This window comes from Muscardinus avellanarius (assembly GCF_963383645.1).
Source record: "Muscardinus avellanarius genome assembly, chromosome: 16".
Taxonomy (NCBI): domain Eukaryota; kingdom Metazoa; phylum Chordata; class Mammalia; order Rodentia; family Gliridae; genus Muscardinus; species Muscardinus avellanarius.
Window position 1 is genome coordinate 70,824,845 of NC_137802.1, and position 22,373 is coordinate 70,847,217.

Sequence of the window (22,373 nt, forward strand, 5' to 3'; positions counted from 1 at the left end):
GGAAGTGAATGGTCACACGTTAGTGGAGGGTTCGTGACAAGATCCCACGAAGCAGTGGCACCTTTCTCACGATGGTGCACATACTCGCGTTCCTCTGTTCAGCAAACACCCCAAGTCTCCCTGTCACATTGCTCTAATCCCCGCTGACATGCGCGTCACTGTAGTTTGAAAGGAATGAGCCGAGTCTCGAGTGGTGCTTTCTAACCTGTGCTGGGCGTCCCCGCAGTGACCGCTGTGGTCCAGAGCGTGAGGGGGGGTTTCACCCCGAAAACACCCGCGTGCGCTGCCTACGGAGCGCTGCCCGAGACGCGCCTGGGGAGATCGGGTGTGCATCTTTGTTAAGACTGTTAGGGCTTTTCATTTGGTGATCACGTTGGTAATTTATTTCATGCAGAGAAGCCCCAGCCGAGTGTGTAAGAAAGGTTGGTAAAACTGTCTTCTGTGGCATTAATTAGCATAATGTGATAAGTTCCTTCATTACTGAAAAAAGCTGTATTCAGTAAGATCAAATGCCTCAAAAATATACAACCACCTCATAAGTAAAACTTCATTTTCACCTTTTAGAGTTCACGTTAAAGGCGGAAAGCAGCCGGCGCGCTCACCACGTTGCTACTTGGCGCACGCAGCGTCCGGAGGGAGCGCGGCCTGCAGGCTGTGGACCGCCCGCCCGCCCCCTAGTGCCGACGCGTCCCGCTCCAGCCTTGAAGGCGGGTCTTCTGCTTAATTCATCCCTATAAAACCTAGCCATCAATTTATACGCAACGCTCGTCAACGCTACTTGGTTGGATTCCAAACATTGATGGGTGTTGGGCTTTACACTGACTTCTAATGGCATCGGCTCTCAGGTCCGGGTGATGAGGAAAGCACAGTAAGTGGTACTAGCCCGCTTTCAGTTCTCCTAACATCTTTCTTCTTTTGTGTGTGTGGTACTGGGATCGAACCCAGGGGCATTCTGCCTCTGAGCTATCCCAGCCCTATTTTAGTTTTCGTTTTGAAACAGGGTCTCGTTAGGTTGAAGAGAGTCTCACTCCTAGTGAGGCCGTCCTCGAACTTGCCATCCTCCTGTCTCAGCCTCCAAGTACTGGGATTACAAGGGTGCACCACCACATCAGCTTAGAGGGTTCCACTCCCAGCACCACAAAACAATTAAAGAGTAATAAAGTACTGAGGCTGGCCTCAAACCTGCAATCCTTTTATCTCAGCCTCCCAGCTGCTGAGATCACAGGTGTGCTCACTGCACTGCGCTAGGACAAGTCCAGACTGCACGCGCCCTGATGGAATTCCTGGTGGTCTCTGACTCCTGACGGTCCCTCACAGCATCCTGTTAACCTGTGACATCGCCCTAGGTCTAGGCCAGTTAAGTAAGGGGGAGTGTTGGCTTCTGTTGTTTTATCACATTATGACAGACTCGAGGTTTAAAGAAGGCCCTGATTGGCCACGGGCCTGCAAGCTGGAGGCCTGGCCCTGGCCGGGCGGGGCGGGGTGGGGGCCGCGAGCCCTGAGGGGCTCCGGGGAGAGCCGGGCCTGTCGGGCTGGCTGCAGGCAGAATTGGCTCCTGCGGCTGTGCACTGAGGGCCTCGTGTTCTTGCTGGCATGGGAGCTGCCTCAGCGCTGCCCAGCACCGAGCGAGGCGAGACCTTCCCGGGACTTTGAACTTTTGATGACTGTTGTCTGATCTCTACACCCAGGTCTGAGAGGTTTGTGTGATTAGGTCAGACTCTTCTGGGTTGCCTCCCTCTGGTCAGGTCAACTGATCTGGACTTGAATTACGTCTGCAAAATCCCTTCAAAGTAGTATCTAGATTGGTGCTTGTTTGAATAACTGGGAGGGGCCGTGCACAACAGGAGCAAGGACCCTGGGACCATCTTAAAATTTTGTCTCCCACAAACACAAAACAGAAACAAGGAGCTGAAAAGTTGGTTCTGATTTACAGGTTCAGTGCTCAGAAAATCCAGGGTAGCTGGCTGAGCAGCTAAGCGATGCAGTGTGGGCACACCGTGACTGCGGACACCCGTCACCACCGGCCATTTAGGCTTCACAAAGGACGCGAGCTGGTCTACATAAGTGCGTACTCGCCAGTACCGGGATGTGAGCCCGATGTGGAAGGGAAGGAAGGGGAGGAAAGTGAACCCCGGCTCGTAGAGTGTGTGCAGGCACGCACGGGACCCTGGGTTTGATCTCCAGCACCAAAATAAGTGAGTGACAGTGTCACTCAACGAGGAAAAAGTCAGGCATGCTGACGCATGCCTCGAATCCTAGTACTTGGGAGGCTGAGACAGTCTTTGCAATTTAGTGAGACCTTGTTTTGAAATAAAAAATAGAGCTGGGGGTGTAGAACGCTCGGGGGTTCTATCTCTAATACAAAAACAGTGGCACATCGAAACTGCAGACGTGTTTATAGCAACATGATAAAGGGCTAACCCGTTTCACATATGTAAACTCCTGTGAGTTGATAGAGAAAAAAACTCCCAAGAACCCACAGGATGGGACAGGAGAAACTGGCCATTTACAGAGAATGAAGCTGGTATTTGTGGGAAACTCTGGGGAATGTGTTCATCAGTAGCCAGTGATTGGAAATCAGTAGTCAGTGATTGAGATGCGGCTGTCAGATTAGCAAGGACTGCGATTCTGTTCCGTGCTTATGAGGGCGTTTTGAAGTCAGTGCGCTTGTACTTAGCTAATAAAAATACAGATTTTAAAAACACTTCTGGATAGCAGTTTTCAAAATTTGCTTCTGGAAACATCTCTGCAGATAATAATCACAATACAGAACCAACTAGAATTATAATAATTGCAGAACAAATTGCAAGCTAAAAACATTAATGATAAAAAAGTATGCAATGGAAATACCTAAGTAAAACAGCAAGGGAATTCAGTAAATTATGGCTCATCTTCACAATGACAATATGTTGTCTTTAAAAACTGTATTTATGCCGGGCGTGGTGGCGCACGCTTGTAATCCCCGCGCTTGGGAGGCGGAGACAGGAGGATCGCGCAGGTTCGAAGCCAGCCGTGCTGGCTTAAGAGACCCTGTTTCCAAAAAATAAAACAAAAATAGGTCTGGGAGTGTAGCCCAGATATAGAAGGGCTTCCAGGAACCCCAGTACTACCAAAAAAAAAAAAAAAAAACTATTTATGGCCCAGCACAGTGGCACATGCCTATAATCCCAGTACTTGGGAGGCTGAAACAGGGAGATCACTTAGCAAGACCCTGTTTCAAAAATAAAGGCTAGGGGTGTAGCTCGGTGGTGGGACTCCCCTGGCTTCAGTCTCCAGTATTCCCACCCACACACACTTTATTTGTGAAACTTGGTTAATGTGAGGGTATTTTGTTAAAGCACAGGATATGAAGTTTTACATACTTACGTGAGCCAGTGGGCACAGTGGCACATGCCTGTAATCCCGGCCGCCGGGGAGGCTGAGGCGGGACTGTCATAGGTCCGAGGCCAGCCCGCACAACATAGCGCGACCCTGCCCCACGGTACGAAGCCGGAAGGCTTGGGACGTAGCTCCGCGGTGGAGTGTGCCGCGGTCCAGTCCCCGGTGCTGAGAAGAGAGTGATGTCAAGCATGTGTTTGGGTTTCAGCTCAGAAGACTCCCTGGACTCAGGTAGGCGTTCTTGAGTGTGAGTTAGGGTGGTGGTCAGCGTGCCAGTGGCCGGGGCCCCCGCGAGCCCCTCGGAAGCTTGCTCCTGGTTTCGAGGCTTCCCTCTAGACCCTGGCCCTCAGCTCCTTCACCTAGGTGCAGCCATTTGTATGTCAGGGTATAAACAGCCTTCTCAGTGTCGGACCTCATCGTCAGACAGTGTTTAAATTTCATTTTCTGGCACGAATGCCCAAAGGTGAGTTTCCGGGAAAATAACATTCTCAGAGATGCAAGGGCGTCTAGATTTAAAACTAAGCTACGTTCTGGGTCTCTTATTTCCAGCCATTGAGTATACTGTAGCTTTCTAAAACTTGCACCGCCAAGGCAAGAAATCGAACTTGGTGTGGTACACGGTGTGCTCTCAGTAGGTACCGGGCTCGAAAAAGATTGTGCTTCGACCTTGGGAGAGTTTCTCCGATTGAATCTGTTCATAAGGAGTCCTCGGAGCGGTGTCGGCAGCGCGGTGTGACTTGTGAACGGGCGACGGACAGCCAGGCCTGTGCGGGATTGGAAAGGCGAAGGCGTTTCGGGTGGCCCGCGGCCGTTCGGGTGTTTTGTAGTACCTGGAAGTGGGCTGCTGCATCCTGTATGACTGGATACTTAAGTAGGTGAGAAGTTGTTTATGTATGCTCAGAACCTACTTTACGTATATACGCAGATTTTGTTGTTTCTTTGGTTCTTTAGTATATGCTGCCTTTCCCAGGAAAGCAGTCCTACATACATGCGGGAAAACCGTGCTGTGTCTGGAGCTTTCTCAGCGGTGGCCGACCGCCTGGGAAGTCCCTTGGTGTCAGTGCCACTCGTGGAATTCGAGTGGCTCTGCCAGTTTCAAGTTCTTCATAGCACTTAACCACACACTGAAACGCCCTTCTTTGAGTTTTTTTATTGTTTACGCCCTTGGTAGTGGCACTCTTAGGCATCTTGACACTGGACGTTCTTATCCCTGAAAGACAGTCTGGCCTATTGTGGCCGGTTATTGATAAGTGACTGGTGCATAAATTATGGATGGCCGTTTGAATGAAGGAATCTGCCTCCCAAGCGTGACCTTTGAGTGCCGGTGTTTAAGCCTCCATCCAGCCCTTTCCTGTTTACTCTGGGCCTCTCTCCCTTTCTGATCTCAGTTGTAGCTTTCATTTATCTCTTCACTGACATGTCGCGAGATCTTCCCGTAGCCTAGATCTTCCCTCTGAACTGCAGACTCGCCTGTCCAGCTGTCATCCCTCCCGGCTCAGCCGCGCCGCCGCGCACTCAGCAGGTCTTGCTACGGAGTGCGTTCCCCTCATCCTCTTTTTTTTTTTTTTAATCTTTCTTTCTTCCTTTGTGTATGTGTAAGCGTTGGTACTAGAGATCAGACCCAGGATTATTTATTTTTATTTTATGTTATGTGTGTGTGTTGGGGGTACTGGGATAGAACCTGGGAGCATTCTACCTCTGAGCTCCACTCCCAGCCTGATTTTTTTAATTCTTTATTTTGAAACAGAGTCTCACTAACTTACAGAGAGCCTCACAAGTGGTTGAGGCTGACCAAGAACCTGCAAGCCTCCTGCCTCAGCCTCCCAGGTCCTAGGATTACAAGCACGCTCTACCATGCAGGCCTTGGAAGGAGCTTTAGATGGAGTATCTGTGGACATTTTCTCTAGCCTAGATGAGGGCAGGTTCTGACCAATTGGATATGAACAAAAATAACACGTCAACTTCTGGGGCAGGAGCTACAAAGGAGATGATCGGCAGCCCACCCCTCTCTTCCTTCCTCTCGTGAGTAAGGAGGACTTGAGTCCTGAGATGACAGCCTGGAGCAAGGGTACCAGGCCATCCTCTGGCCTGAAGGGGAGGCATCTTGAGGGTGCTGGATGTGGACCCTCAATGGCTGTAACTTCACCTATACTTTGAGGACTCTCCAAGAGGTGGTCTTAATTCGTTACCTCAGTTTCCAAAACGGAACCGCGACCTTCCTGCCAGGTCACTGAGCCCTGGAGCGCACAGCTGTCACTCTGCTGTAGTAAAGAGTGCGTGCCCTTTGGAGACAGAGTGTGCGGCTGTACATGCCATGTGTCGGTTCTGCTGGCAGCCCTCCCACTTACAGTGGTACTTACCAAGGCCTTCAGAGTCCTGTGCTCTTAACACGAGGGCGGCCGGGCATGATGGCCCACGCCTATAATCTCAGGACTTGAGATTATAACTAAAGATAACTAAAGACAACAGGAGGATCCAGGTTCAAGCACAGCCTCCTCGAGGCAGTGACACTCAGCAACTTAGCAAGACCGTTTTTCAAAAATGAATAAAATAAGGCTGGGGGTGTGGCTGGTCGGTAGAGCACCTGGGATCACTCCCTGCTGCCCCTCAGTGATGATGGCGCTGGTGCCGTGGTGCTGGTGGTGATGTGCATGGTGCCCGTTCCAGCAGGCGCGTTTTGAGGAATGAAGGCGTGCTTAGTAAATGACAGCTCTTGCTAGCGTTAGTTTTTCTAAAGACTGTAACCTCAAACTGTCTGCCACCATAGTCTTGTTTTTTTTCAGTTGCAACTTGATGTTTATGGAGAATAATTTTTTTTTGACGTTTACCTTTGGATTAAGCTATCAGAAACGTTCACAGGCCATGTTGCGTTGGCTTTCCAGAGGATTGCTGACTTGGAGCATAGGATTTTCCCATCATGCTCTGTGACTGTTGCACGGTGCAAGAGATGGTCTGAGAGTTGGGCATGGTGGTGCACGCTTGTAATCCCAGTACTTGAGAGGCTGAGACAGGAGGATCGCAGATTCACGGCCAGCTTCAGCCACTTACTCATTGAGGCTCTCAGCAACTTAGTGAGACCCTATTTCCAAATAAAATATAAAATAGGGTTGGGAGTATAACCCGGAGGTAGAAAGCCACTCCCAGTATCACCAGAGAGAGAGAGAGAGAGGAAGGGAGGGAGGGAGGGGGAGGGAGGGGTGGTCTGAGGAAGCACACACGCACACACTCTGGGGCAGTGTGTGGCTGTTCCCTGAGTGCTAGGGAAACTGTCTTCCATTATCATGCGGTGTGTGTTCTCAGGCTTAATGAGAATTCATAAAGGACAGAGGAATTGAATCATAAATGATAAGATAATTTGGTAAGTGGCTAATTGCTTTCACTATAGGACAAATTGTAGGTTAGATCTGAGTACATATTAAGCTGTTACTAGTTGTGGTTCCAGTGAAGCCCTTGGAAAAAGTAAATTCTAGGCTTTTTTATTCTTTTAAGAAATCAGAGCTGGGTGTGGTGGCACACACTTGTAATCCCCGTGCTTGGGAGGGGGAAACAGGAGGATCGCACAGGTTCGAAGCCAGACACATGGCTTAAGAGACCCTGTTTCCAAAGATTAAAAAAAAAAAAAAAGTATAAAATAGATCTGGGAGTGTAGCTCGGAGGTAGAAGGGCTTCCAGGAACCCCAGTACCACTAAAAAAGAAAAAAGAAAGAAAAGAAAAGAAAAAAAGAAACCAGAGGGCCAAATTGGTGGCAGCTAGCAGTATATTGATTTATGAGAATAACAGAAAACACTTGCTCTTTCAGAATGGTGTTTAAACAGACTAGTATTGAACACGTGGTTCCTACAGGTTTACATACTTTGAATATTGGAGTTGTTGGTGTAATTCAGTAGTTTCCAGACAGTAGTTTGAGGTGCAGGAGCAACAGTCTGTGGCTGTAAACGCTTGTTAGCATAGAGACCATCATGTTAAACAGGCCTCGAGAGGAACCGTGGTTTGGGCCAGTAACAGCACACAGCTTTGTTTTGTGAAATGACTGACTAAAGACAACTTTGATTATTTGTCAATTAGACAGCTCCTCGAAGATGTTTATTTAGGCTTTTTGTTTTCATTCAAACCGGGTATATGATTGAAAGTACAATAGAAAATTAAAGTTATTTTTAATAATTGCTATTTTTTTCGGATGCTTTCTTCCTAGGTATTTATCTCTCTCTTTCTATTTTTTATTTTTGGTAGTAGAGTTTATCTCTGAACTATACTCTTACCTCTTTTATCTTTTATTTTGAAACAGGGTCTCCCTAAGTTGCTGATGCTGGCCTTGAACCTGTGATTCTTCTGTCACAGCCTCCTCAGTACTGGATTACAGGCGTGGGCCAGCGTGCCTGGCTACATTTCATGTATGTTAATGTGTAGTACCAACCAAAGGTCTAAATACCTGTGCCCCCCTCCCACACAGATACAATTAGTCACGTGGTTTTTCTGCTTAGGTTTCATTAGAGGAGCTGCTTGGGCAGATCTCCATGCCTCAGTCGTCGTCCCGGTGCGTACAGTGAAAGCTGCTCTCTCGCTGCTCTCGCTTCTGAGCCCGGGGCTTCAGATGTCTCTACGTCAAGGGACAGGCAGAGGGCGGTATCACCTCTTTCACATTTGATTTTTCTCTTGCGGCTTGTTATCAGGCTGTTTTTGCTCAGGTTTGTACGCCCACCTACTCCCCCATCTTAGAGCCCAGCTTTGAGCACCACTTAAGTCGTTGGTTCCTGAAGCGAATCGACACCATTAGCCGTACCGTTCGCTCACAGAATCGCAGGGTCTCTGAGCACGACAGACCCTGCGGTCACTGCAGGCTGGTTCCCGAGGCGGAGCCGCTACCTGGCTCCATTTCATCGCTTCATGGCCGGGTCGCCGGCTCCGCAGCGCTGGGGCTGCGTCCTTTCCCTGTACAGTGTCATAAAGGAGAGCCTTTCCTAAACCCGCCAAGTGCATCACAGGTCCCTGAATGGAGAAATACCTACCAGAAGGTTAAGAAGCAAAAACAGTGGACAAGTGATACTAGCCCAATCCGGGCAGATCGAGTTCTTTCTGGTCCATCTGTCAGTTTTGATTTTTCATGTCTGTGTGCTGTCAGTTAGATTCAACTTGGAGCTTTGTGATCTAATTTAATTTATTCATCGTTTAGGCACATCTGTGAGTTTTGCTTATTTATTGGTGTGGGAGTTTGGAAACGTCTCCAGTGAGTGGCAGGATGGAAATGGGCTCCGCCAAAGTGTTTCTCCCAGTCCGGAGGGAGCACACAGCAGCGGACCGGAAAGTTTCCACAAGGATCGCTAACTGCAGCGGGGTTAGAGTGAGGCGGCTCTGAAGGGCAGAAGGAAAGAAGCTTTGGGAACACAGGCCCGGCAAAGGAAGGGCCGAGTGCAGCCCTGGAGCGGGTGCCTGTGCAGAGGCCCGGCTGCAGGCTCCGGGGAAGGCCTCACACCCTCCGGGCACAGGCAGCACTCTTTTCTGTCTCTTCAGCGCCCTCTACCAAAAAGCCACACAGCGGGCCAGCTGGCAAAGGAAAAAGAGTTAAAGGCCATACATAGGTCCATTCTCACAGAGCAGGCAAGAAGCAGAAGTTGGCACCGAGAGGCAGAAAGTCAGTAAGCAGCACGGCTCCTGCCTCCCAGCTCCTCCGCAGCGGGGGAGCCGCCGGGGAAGCTTTATGCTCGTCACAGGTTACACACTGCACAGATCCAAGTCCTCTGACCAGCGATGAAGCCCTGATTCATTGTTAATAACTGCTCTGTAGCATGCGTACTGGAACCCACTACCCTGGAGGTTTGCTTGTATTCCTTCAAGCACATTCAAAGTCTATATCTAGCTGGGCGTGTGGCACACACCCACAGCCCCAGTGCTTAGGACAGGGCTAGGAGGATCACAAGTTTGAGACCAGCGCAGTAACTTAGTGAGAACCTGCTTCAAAATAAAATACAGCTGAGGGTGCACCTCAGTGGTAGAGCACCCTGGCCCAATCCCCAGGACCCCCATGCGCAAATATATGTGTTCACGTGTCATTGTATAATTGAGTATGAAAAGAGAGTGCATTAAAATTACACTGTCGCCGGGCGTGGGGCCACGCTTGTCATCCCCGCACTTGGGAGGTGGAGACAGGAGGATCGCGCAGGTTTGAAGCCAGCCGCGCTGGCTTAAGAGACCCTGTTTCCAAGTAAAATATAAAATAGGTTGGGAGTGTAGCCCGGAGGTAGAAGGGTTGCACCCCCAGTACCATCCCCCCCAAAAAAAATTATACTGTCTATTTATTTATTTTTGGTGTGTATATTACTAGGGATTAACCCAGGGCATTCTACCTTTGACCCCCAGGCCTATTTTTAATTTTTATTTTGAAACAGGTCTCTAGGTTGATGAGAGTCTCACTACTTGCTGAGGTTGTCCTTGAACCTGTGATCCTCCTCTCTCAGCCTCCCAAAGTATTGGGATTACGAGCGTGTGCTACCATGCCCAGTTTATACTGTCACTTTAAAGTTTAAGGGTATTTTAAAGTAAAAATAAAAGAAAAAGGTATTCCCAAAAGGGTACTTACAACCCCTCTGTTTATAGTGGACATGTTAATATAGTAATATTGCAGTTACGTTTATAGTGGTAAAAATGCTAAATGGACCTGATTACTTTTAGAACCAACTGCAACTAAAAGTGCATCTGTAGCCAGGTGTGGCGGCACCTGCTTGTAACCTCAGTACTTGGGAGGCTGAGAAAGGAGGATCGCAGGTTCACAGGCAGCCTCAGCTACTTAGTGAGGCCTCCACAACTTAGACCCTGTTTCAAAAATAAAAACTAGGGCTGAGGGTATACCTCAGAGTTAGAATGCCCCTGGGTTCAATTACTAGTACTGCAATAATAATAATAATAATGCATTTACTGTAGCCATGTGTGATAGTATACACCTGGAATCCTAGTACTTGGGAGGCTAAGACAGGAGGATAGCAGGTTCAAGACCAATCTCAGCAACTTAGCATGGACTGTTTGAAACTAAAAAATAAAATAGGGGTGGGGGTGTATAGCTAAGAGGTAGGCTGTCCCTGGGTTCCATCCCAGTACCATACAACACACACACACACACACACACAGTACATTTGTTCAGTGCTCAGTTTTACTGACCAAATTCAGGTTTAAAGATGTAGACTTTGGTACTGTTTTCTTTTCTTCTTAGTTTGGTGATACTGAGGATTGACCCCCGGTGCTCTGCCACTAACCTATACCTCCAGCCCTTTTTTAAATTTTGAAGCAGGGCTGCCCAGGCTGGCCTTGCACCTGTGATCCTGCCCGCCGCAGCCTCCTGAGTAGCTGGGATCACGGCCAGCGCCACACGCCGAGCTTGGCCTGCAAGCTCTTGGCACTTTATGCTCATAACGATGTCACCGCGGATCCTCACGTCTCTCGGTCTCAAGCATACTTTCCCCACTCCTCTGTTTCTTTTCGTAAGTCTGGAGAGTTAAATGTAAATCACACTTCACTGTCTCTTTTCCACTGGCTGTATGCCCACGGAGGATGTTGTCTTACCCCCCATGCTGCCCACGGGGTCTAGAGAGTGTTCCTGTACACAGCAGGTATCAAACACATCTGCTGTGACAACGGACCGGACACCACTTTCTTCCTCTTCTCTTTTAGTTTCGTCTGACAAAATTTTACCAGCCTTTCCTGATTTAAACACTGCAAGGAAATTCCTGTTAAATTAGCCAAACTTTTAAAATAATGGCATCTCATATGCTCAGCATGAGCTAGAGAGTGTTGATGAGCGTCTTTGGAGTCTGAGCGGTGTAACTTTAGGATATAGGCTCTGGCGTGTCTTGGAGATGAATCTGAGTTGAAATAAGAAGCATTTTCAGTTTCTGGTAACTTGTCAAAAACAAAAGCAGGGCCCCGTGCTCCTTCACTGAGTCCCGTTCTCTTACAGACGTGGGAGCAGCAGACGGAGACTAGACTTTGAACCTTCCCATTTGCCCGGGGCTCTGCGTTCCCAGTCCCTACTTTGTTTCACCCTTCAAATCCTTGTTTCTCTGAGATGGTGCCATGGAGGTCCTGTGGAGACCGCCGGCCTCCCCCCTCCGCTGCCGCCCGCTCTGTGGCCAGCTCTCCCGAGGACTGTGGCTCGCAACCAGCAACCGGCCTCAGCTACTTGGGCCCTCTGCAACTCAGTGAGGCCCCTTTTCAAAATAAGGAATAAAAAGTAGGGCTGGGGGTGGAGCTCAGAGGTCAGATGCCCCTGGTTCCAGCCCCAGACCTGCAAAAAAATATAAATAAATAGTAAATTGTAGATGGTCATCCAGAAGGTTCAGTATGTCGTTACCTAGGAAACCCAGAGGTGTTTCCAAGAAAATAGCTGGAAGAAATGTGTCCGGATTGAAAATGCCTGCCAAGTGCTAAGCACAAAGGACAGAAAACACACCCAGACACAGCTGAGGCTTCAGAAGCAGACAAGTTCACTGAAAAGGGAGAGTTAGATTGCGACAGAGAGGAACTAGATTCTAGAAATGCACAGGAAAAGCCACAGCCTGTGAGCGGGGGCTCGGCGTCACCGAGCCCTGGGGAGGTGCAGTCAGCGTCAGCGGGGGCACCGGAGGCCAAGGCGGGACTGGGATCTGCTTGAGGGGGACAGTCTCAGCTTTGCAAGGTTGAAAGAGTTCTGGCTATGCAACGATGGAAAGAACATGACCCAAGTGTCCATTTAAAATGCTTCAAGAAGCCGGGCACGCCGTGATGCAGCATTCGGGAGGCTGAGACAGGAAGGTCCATGGGCAGCCTCAGCTACTTAGATCCTCTACAATTCAGGGAGACCCTGTTTTAAAATAAAGAAAAAATGGGACAAGGGGGGTGTAGCTTGGAGGTAGAATGAATGCCCCTGGGTTCCATCCCTAGTACGGGGGAAAAAAAAAAAGCTTAAAGCCTTAAAGGCATGGACTCTGGGCCGTAGCTATAGCACAGGGCACTCCCAGCCCAGAGAGGATTTCTTAAAGATAGACGATCCGCAGATAGCCCCTCTATGGAGGCTTGTGCACATTGGAAGAGGAGTCTTCATTGCAGTGTTTTTGTGCTGTGTTTTTTCTATGAACATGTATTACTTTATGAAGTGAAACTGTGATTTGGTGTTGATTGTAAAGGTTATTAATGAAAAATGGCAAAAGTTGTATACTAGGAGGTAGAAGTGACTGCTGCTGCCCAGGGAGAAATTAGATAAGCTTTATTAAATAGCTGACATCTAAATTGTGCTTTGTCTCCGGGCGTGGTGGCGCACACTCGTGATCCCCGCGCTGGGGAGGCGGAGACAGGAGGATCACGCAGGTTGGAAGCCAGCCTCAGCTACCTAGTGAGGCTCTCAGCAACTTAGTGAGACCCTGTTTCCAAATAAAATATAAAATGGGTGTGGGAGTATAGCCTGGAGGTAGAAGGCCTCTGAGTTCTACCCCCAGTACCACCAATAAACAAATAAATAAATAATAAATAAATAGTGCTTTGTCATATGAGCACAGCTCAGGCACAAAAGGGGAAGATATCTCATGGCTGGCTACCTGCTTCTATTTACAACTATTTTATTTATTTTTCTATTTTATTATTATTTATTTTCTATTTTATTGATACAATGAAATAACTTGCTGAGAAGTCGCTGGCTCTTACTTAATTTGCAGATGAATTGAGCAAAAGTCACTTTTATTTCTCCACTTGTTGATTTCCTTTTAAAAACCTGGCCTGTGCCTGCTGCTTTGGTGTGTTGACCCTCTCCGAAGCTGACCCCAGGGTCCTGTTGTGCTGTCATTGAGAAAGCACAGCGCACGGCGCGTGGCCGCCTCCGCCCTGCCTGGCTGGCCGCGGCCTGGTGGTCACAGCACGGCCTGCACTCTCGGGCTGCCCACACCTCGAAGAGCGTGTTAAATGCCAGTGTCTTCGTGTGTGTGCACCTTTATTGTGAAACATGCCTGCAAAGTATCTCTGACGTAATAATGACTCATTCTTCACAACTCATGAATGTGCAGACCTCAAAAAAGCAGTGTTTCTCAGCCTTGACTGAGCTCGGCGTCCTCTTGAGACCTTAAATACTGCTGACACCTGAGTTCTGTCCCCACGACCTGCCCGGCATGGGTGTGGCCTTGGCCTTGGAAGTTTTGAAGCTTGGTAGGTAATGCTGATGGGCAGTCATCAGAATTGGGACCAGATTTGAAGAAAGTATTCACAGACACCTCCGTTCCATGATCAATTTCAATTATTTTATTATGATTGTGTTTAGATATGTACAAACTGGCACTAGATTGAAATTTCTTATGCATGTAGTTGTATATAAAGCACATTTGTAAGTTAAAATAATCTAAATTACATCATTGCATTATTAATCCACTAATTATAAAATTAATATCCACTCATGGATGGGTAAAGATGTTTTGCAGAGATGTAAGGACATGTTAGGCTCTGCTCGGTCTGTGAAGTCCTCCTCCCCACCTGTATCAGTTGGGATCCAGTCAAGAGATAGAAACCGCACGGTAACATAAACGGGGATGGAGAGTGAGCCCGGAAGTGACCTGGGCCCCGGCTAAGGAGAGTACCTGGGAAGGGCCGGCTCGGGGGAAGCCCGCGCCCAAGGCCTGGCTGCACAGTGAAGAAGGTGTTCCTGCAGTTTGCCAGATGGCAGAGTGGCTGGCGGGCCCGCCGCCAGGGCTGGCCCAATTTCTGTGCAGCAGGAAGCCTTCCTGGGCCCCTGGGTTTCTGCGGGAGGATAGGCAGGACCAGAACACAGTCAGTGGCCTGCAGCCCGCAGCCAGGTACAGGGGCACACGTGAGAAGTGTGGGGCCGTGTGGAGAAGAGGCGTACTGTGCGGCAGACCCGAGCACACCGCGCCCGTTGGGAGGGACCACCAGAGACAAAGCTGGGCGAGTCTGGAGCCGTAGGCCTGGAGCCTGCGCAGTCTGTGTTGGGAGGGTCAGGGAAGATGATGGGGACTGTCAGAGCTGCGGGGTGGCTGAGGGGCTGCCCTGCCGGGCGCAGGGCTGGAGCCTTCACACCCATGGCTGAGCCCAGCACGCAGCAGCCTCAAGCCCCTTCCTCCCGCAGTGGCCCTCAGCCCCACCCCCCAAGTCCACTGGAAGGAGCAGAGGTGCTGGCAGGGCGCTCAGTTATTGCAGCCCTCGTGTGGAAGGGATTGGGGAGCTGGCAGGCAGTGACTCGACCATGGCCCGCCCCCTCAGCCTTGCGGGCTGCCTGGTGCCGTGGAGCCCCGGCTCGCCTTAACAGTGGCTCACATGCTGGGCAGGGCACTGCTGAGGACAGTCAGTCCATCACACAGGCACGAGATTACAGTTGCACCTCCAGAGACCCTAATTTGCTGGGCCAGGGTGGGACCTTGGGATCTACTTTTAAAGTAGGCACTCCCCCGGTTCTGGTGACGATCCAGAGATGACCTGTTGAGAAACACCGCTATGGGGCTGGGCTGAAGGAACTGCTTCCTCCATACTGTGTTCAGAGCCCCAGCGCAGTGGTGTGGACGGAATGAACAAGGCCACGCAGCTGCCGGCCGGGCGGCTGGCCGTGGTGGGCTGGAGAAAGCTCCTGGTGACTGGTGACGGCGGGAAGCCTGGCTCTGGAGCAGCCGCCACCTCCCAGGCGGCCCCGCTGGCCCGAGACGTCCTGCAGTCGAAGCCCTTTCATCTCCTCACTTACAAATAGCCCCTATACTAAAGCCACTCTTCTTTATATCTGTCAGGGAGAAAGAACAAGAAACACAAGAAGAGGAACGTTTGATGGAAGAAAAGAAAAAGAAAAAGCAGGAAGAAAAGAAAAAGAAGGAAGGTGCTCAGAAAAAGGTTTGCCGGTCACTAACTCTGTTGTCTGAGTCATTATGCGTCTGTCTCACATGGCCGTAGCCATCCCAAGGCCAGCTTAAATCAGCATGCGAGAGCTGGGCATGGGGGCAATCCCAGGACTTGGGAGGCTGAGACAGGAGGATCACAGATTCGAGGACAGCCTCAGCAACGTAGTGAGGCTCTTAGCAACTTAGAGAGACCCTGTCTCCAAATAAAAAATCAAAAAGGGCTGAGAGTGTAGCTGAGTAGAATGCCCTTGGATTCGATCCTCGGAACCAGGATAATAATGAGAATGACGAGGCGCGTGCACACACCTGCACCTCAGCCACCCAGCAGGCCGAGGTGGGAGTGTCAGGAGCTTAAGGCCAGCTTGAGCAACTTTGCAGGGCCCTCTCAAAATAAAAATAAAAGGGCTGGAGATAGCGCTCAGTGGGAGAGCTTTCCTGAGTTTGAAGCCCAGTGCTATAGGTAGGTGGGTAGAATACCAGATTATACCACTTGTCTTTGTTCTTGCTTAATTTAATGGATCTTGCTATTTTAATGTGTCTTGTAGTTAAAACTGTATACTTTTAAATTATATTATTACACAGCTCAAATGAGCTTCCATATAGAATTTTCTTTGCATTTAGATTAATATTGATGTGGAATCGATCACATATAGACAAATATATGTTTTCCCTAGTAATTATAAATTAACTGGGCAAAAGCTTGCTTTAAAATTCCCAATATTGCTGGGCGTGGTGGCGCACGCTTGTAATCCCCGCGCTTGGGAGGCAGAGACAGGAGGATTGCGCAGGTTCGAAGCTAGCTGCGCGCGCTGGCTTAGGAGACCCTGTTTCCAAATAAAAATGTAAAAATAGGTCTGGGAGTGTAGCCCGGAGGTAGAAGTGCTTCCAGAAACCCCAGTACCACCAAAATAAACAAACAAATAAATAAAATTCCCAATATTAGCCGGGCGTGGTGGCGCACGCTTGTAATCCCCGCGCTTGGGAGGCTGAGACAGGAGGATTGCACAGGTTCGAAGCCAGCCTCAGCTTCTTAGTGAGGTAGAAAAGCCCCTGGGTTCCACCCTTAGTAATGCACACATGCGCGCGCGCGCGCAACGCGCACACACACACACGCTCCCAATATTAGCCGAGCATCGTGGCGTACACTTGTCATCCCAGCATTCGGGAGGCTGAGACAAGAGGATCAGGGTTCAAAGCCATCCTCAGCTACCTAGTGAAGCCCTTTGCAACTCAGTGAGATTCTGTTTCAAAATAAAAAATAGGGCTGAGGATATAGCTCAAAGGTAGAATGCCTTTGGATTCCATCCCCAGTACCACACAAAAAATAAAAAATTCTCAATATTAATATTAAAACCCTACTTAAACTTTCTTAGACGTGTACTTTCTACACATTATTCCTAAGGAGTTTCTGTTTTGTTTTTTTTCTCTAGGCTGCTGATCAAAAAACCAAAGGTAAGTTTATATTTGGGGATACATTTTATGATGGCACCAAACTTTTTATGGATAAAAAGCAGGAATATAAGCCGAGCCTCCACTTGTTATTCATTGTGAAATCCCTCTTACCGCTGCTTTTCATCTGCATCTCGTTGGCATTCGGTTCATCTAAAACGCCTGGAGAATATCATAGTAGCTTTCTACACAGTGCTGTTTTTAATTTTCTTTTTGGTTTCATTTCTACCAAGTAAGGGTTGAACTGACAAAGTTGATTCCGTTGGAGTAAGAACAGCCAAAGAAGACTGGATTTTCAGAAGTTTTCAGGTCTCCATTGCCGGCTGCTGTTGCAGGTGTAACCTTTGAGTGTTTCCTCTCACGGTGCAGAAGAGGTTTCTTTGGTGCCCTCCAGTCTCTAGCTCGCTTCCTGTCGCCGTGCTGGGTGTAGTGGGCAGTGCCCACACCTGAGCGCCTGTGTCCCTAGGCTGCGGACTCGGGCCACACGGCCAGCCTCCTCGCTTCATAGCTGACCTGCGCAGGCACTCCCGTGGCTGAGAGCAAGCGCTCAGGGCTTACAGTGGGCACCAGGTTTTTCACGTGGGACACGTGACTTTCAGCCTCAGGAATCAAATGTTTAAGCTGAGAAAGGACCGAGCATGGTGGCACATGCTTGTAATCCCAGTACTCGAGAGGCCGAGACAGGAGAATCAAGAATTGCAGGTTCAAAGCCAGCCTCAGCAATGTAGCAGGACTCTCAGAAACCTAGTGAGACCCTGTTTCCAAATAAAGAAATAAAATTGGAGCCGGGCGTGGTGGCGCACGCTTGTCATCCCCGCGCTTGGAAAGCTGAGAAGGAGGATCGTGCAGGTTCGAAGCCAGCCTCAGCTACTTAGGCTCTCAGAAGTTTAGTGAGACCCTGTTTCCAAATAAAATATAAAATGGGTCTGGGAGTATAGCCCGGACGTAGAAAGCCTCTGGGTTCCACCCCCAGTACCACCAAAAAAAAAAAAAAAAAAAAAAAATTGGGCTGGGGGCACAGCTTGGAGGTAGAATGGCTTTGGGTTCAATCCCCAGTACCCTCCCCCCAAAAGTGAGAAAGGTCATGAATTGCTGCTGCCTGAGCTGTTGTCAAAACAAGTGGAGCCCTCCAGGAAAATGGCCGATGCCTCGCACAGCGCTGTGCTCCACAAGGACTGCCACAGCTGCTGTGAGCAGGCTCTGGTTTCCATTGCACCAGCACACGCACGCGCTTGTGCATGCAGACGCGTGCACTAAGGTCTGTGAGCGCGCTCAGTCTGCGGTAGTGATCGCAGAGGACTCCCAGCGTTCTGCTTCTGCTTGGCATTTTGTAGTTTTCGGAGTAAGTCTCATGAATGTTACCTCACTGAGCGTCGTCATTGAAGAAGGCAGGGATTCGCTCAGGCGGTGCTCCTGGTGAGTGAAGTGGTTTGTTCTTGGTTGGACAGTGGTGGAGACGGGACTGGGAGCCCTCGGCTTCACCGGTGCAGTAGGCCTCGGCTTGTTAAACTAGAGTCACAGGAAGAGGAGAGCTTCCGGTGAGATGAATGCCAAGAGCAGCAGAGTGAGGTCGTCTCCTCACTTCTGCTCTCAGGAGCACTGTCAGTTTACCGCACACTTTTTCAGAATGGTCCAGTAGGATTAGTTCATGGTTGAACTTAAGATCTAGAAAAACAAATGCTTGTTTCTTATCATTGTCACTTAAAATACGGAAGTAGTTTTCTGGATCGTTCCTTTCTTTCCTCCTTTCTTTCTTTCTTTCTCTCTCTCTTTCCTCCTTTCTTTCCATTTTGAGCCGTTTTCACCATCTCCTTTAATCCTAGCTCTATCCTGTTTCGTTGTCTTTGTGATTTTCTCTTGAGGTAGGACCAGACTGCTTATTGTGTGGTGAGCGTGGGTTATGGTGGTCCCGACACTTTACACAGAGTTAGTATTTTCTCTTACTGGGCTGATGAGTATTTTCATTGCTGACTCCAGGTTCTACTGGGTTTTTTATCTTCTCTTTCTATTTTATTTAAAATACTCCTTTGGATACAGTTTATCAGTAAATGCCAACTAGCTTTAGAATCAGTCATAATAATGATTGCTCATGTCCTTCTAAATAAAATAATGTTTTTGAATTATAAAGAATCTTAATCTTACTGCTAGGTAATTGACTAATGAATATTAGCAGTATTAAGTTAAATCTTCATTATTACTGGGTCAAATAAAAATTAGCCTCTGCGAGTGTGTGTGTGTGTGTGTGTGTGTGTGTGTGTGTGTGTGTGAGTGAGAGAGAGAGAGAGAGAGAGAGAGAGAGAGAGAGAGACAGACAGACAGACAGACAGACAGAGACAGACAGACAGACAGACAGACAGACTAGGGGTATAACCCAGGGACATTCTACTTCTGAGCTACATCCCCAGCCCTGTATTAATTTTGAAACAGGGTATCACTAAGTTTTAGAGGCTGGTCGCATACCTGTGATCCTCCTGTCTCAGCTCCCGAGTACTGGGAGTAGAGGCGCACACCCCATGCTTGGCTGGTTCTAACTTTCTGATTGGACCCTAGCATTGGGTACTGTTGACTTGCCCTGACTGAGTCCGTGGGGTATATTAGAGGGTTCATGCTCAAACATAGTGTAGACGCGCGTTTCTAACGCAGCAGCATTTGGTTTATTTCCTGTGCTCTGGCCTGGAAGTGCTCGAGGCAGGGCTCCATCTGCCTGCTCCCTTTTTGCCTGCTCTTTCTTTAATGCCAGAGTCTGTGCCAGGCCCTTATGTATTTTTTCTCACTGTACACAAAGTAGAGCTGTGGGTGTTCGCGGTTCCCACAGCCACTTCGCAAGTGAATGGCGGGGCCGGGGTTCCCAGAGCCTTCCTGCCAGAAGGCCCGCCACAGCACTCACCCCGCATGTCCTGTGCTCCAGAGCAGCCCTGCCACGGTGGCCCAGTGAACCTGCCTGGCCAGGCATGAAGGTCCACCCAGTGTCCCCTGGAGCAGGCGGCCCCTGCTGGTTCCTGGACAGCACCAGGAGGCCCAGAGCCCAGGTTTGAACCTAGGACAGACTATAGCAATTGAGTGATCCTAAGAGTTGAAAGCTCCTGAGAGGATAGAGTTATAAATTAGACTGTATAATATACTGGATCTACGCCATTTGGGTTTTAAGATAGTTCAAACTGGACCCAGTCGGTCCGGGACTTCCATGTCCTGCAGTATTATACCTCATTCACATAGTAGTATTAAGAAAGCAATGCTTCTGTTAGTTTTACATTTGACTTAATTTTCTCAGTACCTGAAACTTAGCCTCTTCCAACTTTGATGTATTTCAAACACCCTTGAGAACTCTTTAGAATATATTACATATACACACATAGGGATTGCAGCCTCTGTCTTCTCCCACAGAGTGCTTACTAGTGCTGATGGATTAGTCTTCATTATAGTATTAACTATGCTTAGATATTTTTGGTGTCTGGCTAGAAGTATTGAACTTGAGCAGAAAAGCTTCACTTACAAGACTGATCCAGAACTGAGTCTAACTAAAATGTGTCTTTCCTGAACACCATTAGCTAATGCCTGGTATGCTCATCCCCTCCTCATGAATTTGAAAACCAGGTTTTTAGAAAGTCTGCCTTGCAAAATCACAGCTAAAGCAGAAATTTCCCTGACTGTCTTTTCAAGGCCTGACCTGTGGAAGCGAGTCAGTTGTGTTAAAATCCATGACCCTGGTGTTCATGCTCCTCACCACCTTTATGGGGGCCGGAGCCCCGGCCAGGGGTCTTCCCTCCCGCGGCAGCGCACACCTGCGTCCCGCTCCTGCAGGGGCTCCCGTCCCGCATCCTCTACCCCAGAGTCTGAGCAAGCCGGACCGCCTGGGGCCTCCAGGCTGGTCGCTCATACCATCGCTTCTCCTCATTTTCTCCGTGATAAAAAGCAGAAGTAATAGATGTTAATTGAAAATAATTTGAGCGTTATCTAAAGGGAAAAGAAGGCTCACTTGGAATCCGTCTCTTTTGAGATGTCTTGCCAGCTGGGCGTGGTGGAGGATGCCTGTGACGTAGTGCTTGCGAGGCTGGAGCAGGCCGGCCTCGCCCACTTCATTAGGCCTTCAGCAACTTAGACCCTGCTTCCAAATTAAAAAAGAAAAAGGGCTAGAGGTATAGCTCGGAGGTAGAATGGCCCTGGGTTCAATCTCCAGTTCCAAAAGCAAAAACAATTTTTTTTTTTGCTAACATCTTTTAATGCATCTCATTATGAGTTCATAAATGCATTTATTTGGACTTGAGTGCTTTTTTTTCCCACTTACACTCTCCCAGGCCCTCAAGAGTGACCTACACTAAGCCACTGAAAGACTTTCCCGTGATCCTGCTCATGAGCAAAATTAGTCCTTTGAAAATTCTGCTGAGCCAGCATGGTGGTACATGCCTGTAATCCCAGTACTCTGGAGGCTGAGACAGGAGAATCGCAAGTTTAAGGACAGCCTCCGCAACTTAGAAAGGCTCTCAGCAAGTTAGTGAGACCCTGTTTCCAAATAAAAAATAAAATAGGGCTTGGGGTATAGCTTGGAGGTAGAATGTCTCTGGGTTCAGTTACCAGCAACACACACTCGCACACGCACACACACACACACACACACGGAATAAAATCAGATACGATCCTGTTGGTCTCCAGGTATTAAACGTGTCAACAGGCTGCAGTAAATAACCTTTTCTCTTTATCTTGAGCACTGTCCATAATTTGGACATACATACAAATAGCTTTGTATGTGTTACCGCGGCCTTTTCTCCTCCTTGAGGACTTGGGTGTCAAAGCCAAGGCCACTCCGCCACTGAGCTACAGCGCAGCCCTTTTGATTTTTTATCCTGAGACAGGCTTTCACTAAGTTGTCCAGGCGGGCCTTTAGACTCGTGGCCTTCCTACCTCAGCCTCCTGAATAGCTTGGATTATCAGTGTGTGAATATGGCCGAAAGGAAACTCTTGATGACCTAGTAATTATGGCTCAAATCTTGTATAATAATTGACTTAAAATTTTCTACTTTTTTTCTACTTTTTAGTGGATTTTTTTTTTTTTTTTTTTTTTTTGGTAGTACTGGGGATTGAACCCAGGGACATTCTACCTCTGAGCTACACCGCAGTCCTATTTTATTTTATATTTTGAAACAGGGTCTCACCAGGTAGCTGAGGCTGGCCATGAACCTACAATCCTCATGTCTCAGCCTCCCACGAACTGGGATTACAGTTGCACCACCATGCCGGCCTCCGTTCTCCACTCTTAAATTCATACATTTAATTAGTATTCTAATCTCGCAGTCAAGTATTCAACTTTGCCATGTATTTCGCTTGTAATTACCAATTTTCAGAAGAGTTTCTGTGCTTTTGTTAGTGGAAACGGTTTGAAACGTATCAATAGCCGTACGTGGAGGCACGGAGGTTTAGAGCCGGGCTGTGTGCAGAGTGCTGGGCGGCCCTTCATCGTACACAGGGCTTTGTACTGGCGCGGCGAAGACCAACGAGAGGCGGGGGACCCCGTCCCGGCTGGCTGGTGAGGCGCAGAGCGGGGCGCGGCTCTGCACGTCCCCGGTCTCCCCAGTCGCAGGCTTCTCGGCCCGGCCTGTGTTTTCCTGTTCCTGCGAGGTGAAGCCGTGAGCAGACTCCGCCTGCGTTCGCACTCGGCCGCACGGCCAAGGGGGGTCCTGCGTGTGCGCGTCCTCCCGAAGGGG

The 22,373-nt window shown here is 48.9% G+C and overlaps 1 protein-coding gene across 1 annotated transcript in view; it reads left to right on the forward strand.

Moving 5' to 3' along the window:
* Positions 1 to 22,373, forward strand: part of TNRC6C (trinucleotide repeat containing adaptor 6C) — a gene marked incomplete at its 3' end in the record, with an annotated part of 110,025 nt that overhangs the window by 13,487 nt on the left and 74,165 nt on the right. The window contains exons 2-3 of the mRNA XM_080713751.1: positions 15,118 to 15,217; positions 16,656 to 16,677. Of these exons, the coding sequence (XP_080569877.1) occupies positions 15,155 to 15,217; positions 16,656 to 16,677 (85 nt within the window). The 5' untranslated portion in view covers positions 15,118 to 15,154. The remainder of the gene's footprint in view (positions 1 to 15,117; positions 15,218 to 16,655; positions 16,678 to 22,373) is intronic.